Genomic DNA, 12,036 nt, shown 5'->3' with positions numbered 1-12,036 from the left:
ATCAAATGAGTCAATACAAGCAAAGCACTTGTACCCCTGCCTTCTAGTAAGTTCTGCAAAAGACTAGCTATTAATCCCATCCTCTTCGGCTCTAGGACTGCCCAAAGGAAGCATGGGGAAGCTGAATCCCCAACTGACCCAAGCAACATCCCTCTTCTTAACCTCAAAGTGCGGGCTAAATATCAAAGTGCGGGCTAAATATCACGCCTTTCTCTGCATGCTGTGAGGCTGCAAAGGTAAGCATATCCTGACGATCCCTGCTAGCGGCTCAGAGATCTGAGAGTCTGGAAAAGGTCCACAATGCAGAGTGGAGGGCTCCGCAAAGCACCCTGGGTGTTGAGGCACATGGAAGGTGAGGGGCCATGGGAGGTAGGGCTCCCAAGGGCCAGGGCTACCCAGGAAGGTTGTATGCAATTGCTCCTTGCTTAGGAATACCTGGCTGAGGTGGGAAGGGGTTGACCCAGTTTGCCTTCCACACCACCACCACCGACAGAGCTGAAAAAGGTACCATTAGCGAACTCCCACCCCGCTGGCATGCTCAGAGCACTAGTGAGGGGCTTCTTGATATTCTGAGGGGTTCCATGCACACTTAGTCAGTGTTGGAGGTGCTGTTAGGCTCTCTGTGTGTAACCGAGGGCTGGATTAAGTTCTGAGGTGGGGCTAAGAAGAGTCCTAAAGGTCCTCACAGGCCATCCAGACAATCCAGAGGCTGTTTCAGGCGATTTCCTTGGCGTAGGTAGTCGTAAATCTCACTGTTCTCCACCCCAGGATAGGGAGTTTGGCCTCGGGTGGCGATCTCCCACATTGTCACACCGAAGGACCACTGTCAGAGTAGAGGAAAAGGGGTAAGAGGGTCTCTCCTACACAAAGACATTTCCAACACTGAGTTAGGGCAAGCACTGAGCACTTATGTAGACATCTGTTGACAGCTGCATCTATGGGTGTATCACAGTATACACAGAAAGATTTTAGCACAGGTACACACACACATGCACACACACGCACAGTGACTGACTTTGGAGGATGCAGAGATATGCACACCTGTGTGCAGATTTGCATGACATCACATGTCACCCTTCATGCCTACATTGTTGCACATGTCCTATGGCACACTTGGTCACCACTGCTTCCTGACCTAAAGTATACTGCCACCATGCAGCAGTGGACCTATTTATGTCCTAGCTCTGTACACACATTACTCATACATTCTCCAAGCATGTCCTGGTCTCACAGACACCTTTGCAAGAACACACACAGGTCCCTGTGAGTCCTATAGCTTCTCAGGTCTTGCCCCCAACCCCCATGGTGGCACAATTACCCACACACACCACGTCACTCTTGCTGGTGTAGACTCGATCTGCCAGACTCTCGATAGCAATCCACTTGACTGGCATCTTGGCAATGCGCCCTTGGCGGTAGTAATCCCCATTGTAGATCTTCTTGGAGAGTCCGAAGTCTGCCACACACACGGACATGTTCTCATTCAGCCTGCTCAGATTGGGGAAAGCAGTAAGGTCAGGACGTGGCTCATCCATACCAGGAAGCCTGCTGGGTCTGAGGTGTGCCTGCACCTCCTGTCTGACCCCACCACAGTCCTGCTGAGGGTGGGGATCTGACTCCTAAACCCTTACCCCAGTCCCAGAGGGAAACGCTTTAAGAGTTTGGACAAAAGGGCTTCTAGCTTTTTCCACTTTGGCTTTTTATCGGTCTTGAGATCCGTTCGAAACTCCCGAGTCCCTGTTCTGTTTTCTTGGATTTAAAAAACTGTTTATTATATTAATGGTGTGTATGAGCGTGCCTGCCTGTGGATGTGTGCATGCGAGTGCTGGTACCCATGGAGGTCCCAAGTGAAGGATCTCCTTGGGGCTGGAGTAACAGGAGGCCATTGTGAACCGATGCTGTCGGTTCTGGGACATGAACTGGGAAACAAACAAACAGCCAGGAATGATGGCGTGTACCTGTAGTATCAGCACTTGGGAGGCAGAGAAAGGAGGGTTGGAATTCAAGGTCATGTTTCACTATACAGTAAGTTCAATGCCAGCCTGGGCTATATGACATCCTGTCTCAAAAAAGCAAACTTTGGAGGCTGCCAAGATGGCGCAGTAGCTAAGAGCACTTGTTCTTACAGAGGATCTGGGTTCAATTCCCAGCACTCACGTAGCAGCTCACAACTGTCTTTAATGCCGGTGCCTTCTTTTGGCCTCCTTGGCATTGCTCACACATAATGCATACATGTAGTCAAAACACCCATACATATACAGTAAAAATAAATAAATCCTTTAAAACAAATCAAGCCAAACCCAGACAAAACAAACAAACAAAAGAGAAAAAAACCCAACAAAGAAAGCAAACAAAAGCTTGCACAATGTGTGTGTAGACCAGGACAGGCACAAGCACATCCATTTAGACAGCACCTATATCTTTTTAAAAGTCCAAGAAAGGCCGGGCACGTTAGTACACACCTTACCTTAGCACTCAGGAAGCAGAGGCAGGCAGAGCACAGAGGAAGCAGATCTCTGTGAGTGCAAGGCCAGCCTGGTCTACATTGTAAGTTTCAGGACAGCCCAGGCTACCTCCAAATAAACAAACAACAATAAAAACCCCAGTGAAGGGCTCCTCCAGGAAGCCTTCCACACATCTCCTTGCTGGCCTTCTCTTATGATTTGCATATGAAGAGTCACCCCACAAAGGGTGACAGTCCCCTGAAGGCTTAATCCCCAGTGGGTGATGTCCAATGAGATGCTATGCCTCAAGGAGTTCACAGCTGAGTGGTTATTACTAAGAGACAGGGTCCAGCCGGAGGAAGTGGGGCACTGGGGAGGCTCCGCTGGTGGGTGTATGTCTCTCTCTGCTTTCCAGCTCCCATGAGGTAAGCAGTGATACCTGGCTACACTCCGTTGACCATGATTCCACACTTTCTCAGGACCCACAATGATGGAGCCAGGTGACCATGGTCTGGAGTCTCTCAAACCCCAAGCCCAAGAAAATCTTTCTCCTTCCTCCGGTATTTTATCCCACAAAAAAGTGCCTGTCACACCTTCTAGCCTTGTCTGGAGGTCCAACCCTCCCTGAAGGCTCCAGTTTCCCCTTCATCCTGGGGAGGGGGCGAGGGGGGGTAAGTGCCTTGAAGAAGGAGGGGCTTCCAGAGGGCTTGCCACTTACATGCAGTTCCTGGCAGCTAGGTCCCGGTGTATGAATCTCTTGGTACTGAGGTACTCCATGCCACTGGCAATGTCGGCCATAAACTTCACTAGCATCTGAGTGGGCAGGAACTGGAGGGCCAAAGCCAGGAGAAGGAGTGGTCAGAGTCAAAAAAGGGTCTCCTTCTCTTCCTGTATGTGTCTGGATCTACTCTGGTTTTCTACGGCTTTGAGAACATCAACCCTCTCTATAGATAGCTACAAGGTCCTAGAAAACCGACTCCTCTCTGACTTGGGCTGTTGTTCTAGCTTTAGACACCTACCTGAGCCAGGGACCCCCCTTCTGGGTTTGAGTCCCTGGTCCAAGCTAAACCTCTGTTAGGAACTTATTTCCCGCTTGCCTCTCCTCAGTCAGCATCTCCTTCAAGGTCGCCGTTTCAGTCAGGCCTTCCCTCTACCCAAATTAACTCCAAGGCCGCCTTATCGTTCCTCCTTCCTTCTGCGTTTCCTTCATAGCACACAATGCTCTCACTCATTTCTGTTAGCTTATTTATTGCCCCGTCCACCCCTGCAGTACAGGACCCACAAGGGCAAGCCCGAGGTCTGCTGCAGCCTTCCCTCTCTGTGTCTGCGTAGCTGGTTAAGTGTTCAGTGAATACTCATGGACTGGAAGAGGAAATGCCCCTCACCACTGGCTGGTCCCCGAGCCGCGAGTACAGGAGGAAACTGTGGAGGTCTCCATGTTTCATGAAAGGCAAGATGACCACAGGTTCTGGGAAACCCTCTCGGTCAGAACCCTGGAAACAGACGCCTGAGCCCCCCACCCCCAGGAAAATCAGTCATTCTGGCTAGGCAGAAGAGGGGCACCCAACTCCACTCCCGTACAGACTCAGCCTCCCCCTCTCCCACCCCCTCAAATCTAATCTCCACATTGTTTGGGAGGTGGATGGTAAGGACCAGACTTCAGAGAGTCATTTCCCAGGGATGTTTTCCCGGAGCCCTCCTGGGGACCCTCAGCTATTTCTGGGAACAGGTCAGAGGTCACATTCCAAGTTGAGGGAGCAAAAGAAGGGGAGCTTGCTGATCCTGAAGGAGAAGGGGGTAGGGAGCCAGGAAGCTCCGATCTTTCTGCGCCCTGGGCTGGGCCTGGGAGCACATGCCCCTCCCTCACCAATGAGCCTCATGACGTTGGGGTGGTCAAATTCCTTCATGCAGACAGCTTCACTCAGGAAATCCTCCAGCTCTGATCTTGTGCAGATGGCAACTTAGGGGAGAAAGGGAGGTGAGTGACAAGGGTGGGAGGGGGAGGGAGGAAGGAGAGGATTTCTTCTTCCCTCCTCCTCCTCCAGCCCACCACCACCATCATCATAATCACTCAACCTCATCAAATGTTAACACTGGATCGTAAAATGGCATACCCACTGTTTTACTTACATGCCCAGTAGGTATAACATACATGGTGCTAACTGTTTGCTTATTTATGCAGAGCCCAAGGGTTTGCAAATGCAATGCAGTCCCCTCACTAGGAGATTCTAGGCAGGGGCTCGACCACTGAGCCACTCCCAACCCCCTCACTGGGAGGTTCTAATGGAGCGTTCTATCACTGAACCACTTGTTTTTGGAACAAGGTCTCAGTCTGTAGACCAGGCTGCCTTGGAATTCATGATGCTTCTGTTTGGACCTCTCAAATGTTGAGGTTATAGTCTTATGTCACCTTATTAGCCAAATTTAAAGAAGAGGATGTGGGCATGGTGATGTATACTTGGTCAAGTCAGCAGAGGAAGGAAGATTTTGAGTTGGAAGCCAGTCTTAGACATGTCATGAGATGTTGTCTTAAAATTTAAAAAAAAAAAATTGTAGTAGTAGAAACTAGCTCAGGGGGAGGGCATTTGTCTGAAGTGTGTAAGGCTCTAGCGTCTCCAGGACCAACCTTCAACACCCCACCCCCAGTCCCGCACGCACGCACACCAGCTTAATCAAGTACAGAGGATGCTTAGCCCGTGCCCATGCATCAGTGTCTCCACAGCTCAAGCCCTAAAAGTCTAAATTTACAAAACATCATTCCTCTCGGGCCTCCGGCCCTAGCCTGACCCCTCTAGGCTTTTCTTCCTGACTTCTTCCCCTTGATTCCTTGTGCTGCTTGACTACTGACTGGCCTTTACCCTCTCTGACGAGATTGTCGCATGCCCTAACAGTAGGTATCATATGCCCCCGCTGGCATTTACTGCTTTGTTTCATAATAGCCCTAAGAAATAGCGACATCACGAATGATTTTTCCAAGGAAGAAAGGAAGGCTTGGAGAGGTAACGTCAGAGCTGATAAATGGAGTGGCCGGCTGGGCCTCGTTCTGTCCTGCCCTCCTCAAAAAGTCATTTCCAAGATCCCTTCCTTCCAGAGTCTGTCAGTGGCAGACACTGGTGGGAGGCTGGAAGGTGAAAGAGAGGCCAGGATACCTCACTGTCTTTCCCCTTCCTCTGTCTTGGAGCTGCCGCATGTCCCTCAGGTTTCTAGCTCCCCCTGGGAAGCCCTGGATTCTGTGTTCTCAACTCCTTGCTGGCTATGGGCTACAGCTTCCTCCCTTTGCCCTTCAGCCTAGAGGTGGAAGTGACTTCCTGTTGTTGCTAATCTGTTTGTTTTGATGCCTCTGTTATTATTATGCTACCCCAAACTTCATTCAACGTGATAGCCGTGTCCCTGAATTCAATTCCTTCTATTCAAGTGTCTGGCACTGGCTCCATTTTCTTGTTGGGAACACTGGTACTTTCCGGAGCTTAGGGACCGGGGCTGCTGCATGTATACTCGCTCATGTAAACAGACTCACTTTTCATGGTCTTCACAGCGACCTTGAGGATGGAGTCATCCTGGTTGAGCTGGCCCTCCATCACAGCACCAAATTCTCCTGTGCCAGGAAGAAGAAAGATATTGATCTCAGAGGGACCTATGGGGGCAGTATTTCCTGCAGTTGGTTGAGAATTGGGGAAAGAGGAATCTTGGCATTTTAGTGGGTCACGTGCCAGCGTGTGTGCGTACACGCATGCATGTGTGTGGTGTGCGTGTGTGGCTCTGTGTGTGTGCATGTATATGTGCCTGTGTGTGTACATGTGTGCCTGTGACTGTGCATGTGCATGCATATGTGTGTGTGTGTGTGTGTGTGTGTGTATGTGCCTGTGCACATGCGTGTATGTGTGCTGGGAGGACTCACCTTCTCCTAGGGTCTTCCCCAAGGCCACCTTATGCCGATCTACCATGACGTCCCGTAGTTTCTCCTTCAGCTCTTCGCTGATGCCCAGACTGTTCACTGAAATGAGAGGGACAGAGCCGTGTGGCAGGGTAGGTGTTCAGGAAATGTGTACCAAGAAGGACACACCCACTGTTGATCGCTGAATTGTGTACAGAGTACTCAACCCATCCCAGCTCCTGCAACCTCTCAATCTGCTCCACAGAAGCAACTACAAGGTTAAAACCTGGCCCCAATCTCGCTGTAGTGGGTACCCTAATTGGCCAGTGCCCTCTGTAGCAGTTGTTAAACATAGTTCTTCAGAGTCTGAAGTTTACCAGCACAAAGAAACGCTAAGTGTTTAAAAGAGATGGAAAGCCTAATTAGCTAATCACCCAGACTTTGTAATTGCACACGGTGTACAAGTATCTAATTATCCCCCTGTATTTCAGAAACTGTACCCCATAAATATTACAATTATGTGATTACAAAAGACGTAAGGTTGGACATGGCATCACATTCCTCTACTTCTCCCCTAGGGAGGAAAAACAGGCAGATTGCTGCAAGCTTGAGGCCAGTCTGGGCTACGTAAGGGGGCTAATCTCAAAAATATCTTCAGCCCTCGGGGAGCAGAGGCAGGCATATCTTTGTGAGTTTCAGATAAGCCAGATCTACAGAATGAACTTGAAGGGGGGGGTGCTACATACTGAGATCCTGTCTCATGCAAAAGCTACCACCACCACCAAAACAAAAACCCATAATCTTCCTATAAGTATATTATTAGGTACTGCAGAAGTCAGTCTTTTAAAAAAGTCTTAATATGCAGCCTAACCTGGTCATATTCCCAGCCCCTCACTGGGGGATTCTAGGCAGGGGCTCTACCACTGGGCCACGCCCCCAGCCCCTCATTTGAGGATTTTAGGCAAGTGTTCTTTCACTGAGCATTGGGCTAAATCCCAGACCTCTTTTATTTTTTATTTGAGACAGTCTCACTAAGTTACACAAGCTAGCCTGAACTTGATCTAGCCCAGGCAAGTCTTAAACTTTCAGTCTTCCTGCGTTAGTTCCCCCCCCCCATGATCTGCCACTCTGTTCAATTTAAGATAACAGTTTATTTTGCTTTTAAACATGAGCTTAGGGCTGGAGAGATGGCTTAGTGGTTAAGAGCACTGGCTGCGGGGTTGGGGATTTGGCTCAGTGGTAGAGCTTGCCTAGGGCGCAAGGTCCTGGGTTCGATCCCCCCAGCCCGAAAAAAAAAAAAAAAAAAAAAAAAAGCACTGGCTGCTCTTCTAGAGGTCCTGAGTTCAATTCCCAGTAACCACATGGTGGCTCACAACCATCTGTAATGAAATTTGATGCCCTCTTCTGGTGTGTCTGAAGATAGCCACAGTGTACTTATATATAATAAATAAATAAATCTTAAAAAACATGTGTTTATATGTATATATGCATGTATGGGTTTTTTGCCTGCATGTACAGCTGTGTACCATGTGCATGGAGGCCAGAAGATGACATCAGACACCCTGGCACAGGCTTTATTGATGGCTGTGAGTCACCGTGTGGGTACTGGGAATTGAACACAGGTCCTCTGGAAAAACAGCAAATGCTCTTAACTGCTGAGCCATCTATCTCTCTAGCTCCTGACAAGAGCTTTTTAAAACACAGTAACACACAAGCATACATTCTTTCAACCACATATTGTTGATGTCCTCGCAGATCAGGGAGCCTGAGGGACAGTCCCCTGAAAGTTTGTGAAGAATGGCGGTGCAAGGGAGCAAGCAGCATCCTGTTATCACTGTGAAAATCATTTTGACCTCATGGACGTCCAGCCTAACGTTCAGGAACCTCTTGGGACCAGGCTCATGCTGCAAGAATTGTGGCTTTTTGTATTATTTCATCAAATCACTGTGGCCATCCAACTACATTTTCCTTCTCTTCTTAATAAATGTCTTTCCCAGCCCTTCCCAGCATCCCCTGAGACCCTTGCAGCCTGTGCTGTGTGCTAGATCTAGACTTAGCTCTGTCTTTTTGCTCTCTGGATTTCAGTTTCCCCAGCTGGAAAACTGAGGAGCTCTCATGGGTGGTGGCCTGTGAGGATGACCTCAGCTGGCACTGTCCGTGAGTCTGTCGTCTTATGGGGCTACAGTTCTAAGACCCTGTGATTTCCAAAACTGTGAGAGCTTAGAGCACTGAGCGTACTCTTTTTCAGACTAAGATCAAATCTAGAACTCTGCTGCTTGTTTCTAACGTTCTATAGTTCAGAGGCCATTTCTGAGTGTGGGCATCAGGAGTATTGACTTCAGGCTGTATGTAGTGGCACACTGAAGTAATACCAGAACGTGGCAATCTGAGGCAGGAGGATAGAGAGTTCAAAGCTAGGCTGAACTACATAGTGAGGTAATGCCTTAAGAAACCAAAAGTTGAGTGTATGACTTGGTGGTACCCGGCTTGCTTAGCATATGTAAGGCCCTGCGTTGCAGCCCCAGGAAGGAAGGAGAGGGAGGGAGGGAGTGAAGGAGCGACAGCTTGAGACAGAGAGGAGGGGAGAGAAAGCTTCAGAGCAAGTAGCTGCAGGCAGTAGGATCTCGACTTTAAGAGAACCTCGGTTGTAGAAAGTTTAAGGGTAGCCTGAGATCCCATCTCAAAAAGGAAACGAAACCAAACTAAACCAGACAAAAATGAACTCAGAGGAAAACTGGCTGGGTTTAAATCTCACTTGTCCACCTTAGGAGTTGTGTGGCATTAAGCAAGTGGCTTAGTTGCTCTCTGCGATGGCTCCCATCTCTGAAGGCAGGGTGATAACAGAGCTCATAGCTTTGGGTTGTGAGGGTCAAATGAGTCGGCGTGTATAGAATGCCTAGAACAGCGCTCGTGCAGGGCGGGGACTGTCACACCATTGTCATTGTCGGTGTCATCATCGTTGCCTGTCAATATCACCCATCATCTTCATCGTTGTCATCATTAAACATCATCCCAGGATCTTTTGGCTCTTAGGTTGGTGTTCCTAAGAGTTAGTCTGCAATTCAGATTATCCTAGCCAGCACTCAGGGAACGGAGACAGAAGGGTTCCAAGTCTGCAGTGTGAGACTGTACTTGAGAGAGCGAGGGGGGGTGGGAGAGAGAGACAGAGACAGAGAGAGAGACAGAGAGAGAGAGAGAGAGAGACAGAGAGAGAGAGAGAGAGAGAGGAGAGAGAGAGAGAGAGACAGAGAGAGACAGAGAGAGAGAAGAAGAAGAAGAGGAGGAGGAGGAGGAGGAGGAGGGAGGAGGAGGAGGGGAAGGGGGGAGGGGAGTGGAGGGAGGGAAGGGAAGGAAGGGAAGCAGAGCCAGGTGCCGAGCTCTCTGTCTGCAGTTCCAGCACTAGGAAGACAGAGGCAAGAGACATTCAGTCCAGCCTGGGCTTGGTCTCAGAACAAACAAACAAAACCCCAAGACACTTATTGTTTGTGGTTAATATCAACACGACAATATCTAGAACTGCACAGGCAGCACGCCTTTCTGCAACTCTTGGAGGGAGTTTCTGAATTAGGAACTGAGGCGGGCAGACCCACCTTAACTGTGGTCTGCACCATTCCACGGGCTGGGGTTCTGGACTGAACACAAAGGAGAAGTCAAGCTGAGCCAAGCATTTGTCTCCCTAGCCTTCCCAACTGCAAACAGAAATTGACCAGCCACCTACTGGAGCCTTTCTTCATCAGTCTGGACTAGTCCTGCCCTCAAACAACGAGCCTTCTTGAAGCTGGTTTTTTTGTTTTGTTTTGTTTTGTTTTGTTTTTGTTTTGTTTTTGTCCCAGTGCTGAGAATACACAACGCCCTATCTTCTCCCGTTCTAAAGCTGTGTGGTCCAAGCTTCACTGTGCCTAGGGCCCGCGGCTCTAACACCCTAGTGTTCTAAAGACTTCCAGAAACTCATCTCAGACATCTACAGAAGCTCAGGCCATCTGCAGCCGCCCAGTTCTCTATGTGGAGTTCACTTACAGGTGGCTTCGGTGGTCCGGCGACTGTAGGACTTTCGGGCACGATACCTAACTACCAGTTCACCCCTTTCCACGGTTGGCTCGAACACCTCCCTAGGGGGAGAAGGGAGAAGGTGAGGGATGAATAGAACCACATGGAACCCTGTCCTTGAGTGGGCACTAAAGCAAGCAGCAGTGCATTCCCAAGCTGTGCCACCCTCCCCTTTAGAGCATGCTGAGCACATCTCGAAAGACCACTCCCTGACTTCCATCTTCTCTTCAGGTCTCTTCCTCCCCATTCAGACATATCTCTCTCTCTCTCTCTCTCTCTCTCTCTCTCTCTCTCTCTCACACACACACACACACACACACACACACACACACACACACACACACACACACACAGAGCCTCCTCATTGGTCTTCTATGACCTCAGCCTCTCCATCCAGGTCCACAGAGCCTCCCCGATGGAGTTCTAACTCACCCATATCGCGTCTCCTTCTTCCTCCGATGGACAAGGAACAGGGTCAAGATAAGGACACAGGCGGCGGCCACAAGTGCTCCCAGCAGTACATACCACCAAGGCCACGAGAAGGCGGGAGGTGGGGGTTCACTCACTGTCAGAGGGTATGGGGGACAGATCACAGCTAAGGCCCCTGGATCCAGTTCCCTGGGGCCCAAATGGGAGTGACATGGGAGGGAGACAGGAGTGTGACCTGGGTGGAAAGGGAAGGTGAGCAGTGTATACAGGGGGGTGTGAGCATGCGAGGAGAGGATAGTCGAGTGTGTGTGGGAGAGTCGGAAATAGTGCAGGGGAGATAATCGTGCAAAAAAGTGTCCTGGGTGTGGAAAGACCAGTGAGGGAGGGAGAGAATCCACACAGTGCAGAAGGCGCACGTAGCACAAGGCTGGGAAACAAAGAACTAAGGAATATCTTTTGGGAGTGCTCAATGAGGAGAGGAATAAGAGACAAATACACATGCATAAGGGAAGTGTGTGTGTGTGTGTGTGTGTGTGTGTGTGTGTGTGTGTGTGTGTGTGTGTAGAATGGGGTGGCCATTGGAAGAGCTTGGAACACAAGACAAAGGAGAAATGTCCAATTTTTGTTTTGTTTTGTTTTGTTTTAAGCCTCAGACTTGGTATGCAGCCAAAGATGACTTTTGAACTTCTGATCCTCCTGCTTCCACCTCCCGAGTGCTCGGATTACAGGGATGTACCTTCTGAACTGGCTTATGGAGTGCCGGAGATGGGACCAGGGCCTCGTGCATGCCAGGCAAGCACTCTACCAGCTGAGCTACACCTCTAGCCTCTTTCTGTCTCCGTGTCTGTGTCTGTGTCTGTCTCTCTCTCTCTTTAGAGTCAAGATTTGTTGTAGCTCAGGGCAGTTTGAACTAATTCTTCTGCCTCCATAGCCCTCCCACGTGCTGGGGTTGCAAGTGTGGGCCAACCATGGCGGGCTCTGAGGAGTGATCCTTAGGGATGTGATTGGGCATGGGGAGAGTGTGCAGTGAGCATGCAAAATACACAAACTAAACGTGAGCTGGCAGGTGAGGAGCACGGGAAGGGCATGGGGCAGTAGAGGAAAGGACAGGCATAGAGCAGGGAGGGACTGGAGTGTGATGGGTCATGTGTGTGCTAGGAGTACCAGGGGGTAGGTGTGTGTGTGTGTGTGTGTGTGTGTGTGTGTGTCTATGTTCGTCTCTGTGTCTCTCTGAGTGCTGTG

General features: G+C 49.8%; 1 protein-coding gene across 2 annotated transcripts in view; it reads right to left on the bottom strand.

Moving 5' to 3' along the window:
* The window catches only part of Axl (AXL receptor tyrosine kinase), a 30,367-nt gene that overhangs the window by 2,796 nt on the left and 15,535 nt on the right, over nt 1–12,036 (bottom strand). For both annotated transcript variants that reach the window (XM_032894147.1, XM_032894148.1), the window contains 9 exons: nt 10,798–10,930; nt 10,336–10,427; nt 6,343–6,438; nt 5,962–6,039; nt 4,312–4,404; nt 3,830–3,951; nt 3,163–3,272; nt 1,329–1,488; nt 687–823 (listed from right to left, as the gene is read on the bottom strand). In XM_032894147.1, the coding sequence (XP_032750038.1) occupies nt 687–823; nt 1,329–1,488; nt 3,163–3,272; nt 3,830–3,951; nt 4,312–4,404; nt 5,962–6,039; nt 6,343–6,438; nt 10,336–10,427; nt 10,798–10,930 (1,021 nt within the window). The remainder of the gene's footprint in view (nt 1–686; nt 824–1,328; nt 1,489–3,162; nt 3,273–3,829; nt 3,952–4,311; nt 4,405–5,961; nt 6,040–6,342; nt 6,439–10,335; nt 10,428–10,797; nt 10,931–12,036) is intronic.

This window comes from Rattus rattus, chromosome 2 (assembly GCF_011064425.1).
Source record: "Rattus rattus isolate New Zealand chromosome 2, Rrattus_CSIRO_v1, whole genome shotgun sequence".
Lineage (NCBI taxonomy): Eukaryota > Metazoa > Chordata > Mammalia > Rodentia > Muridae > Rattus > Rattus rattus.
The sequence above is the reverse complement of the archived record's forward strand: the minus strand, read 5'-3'. Positions and strand labels throughout refer to the sequence as shown.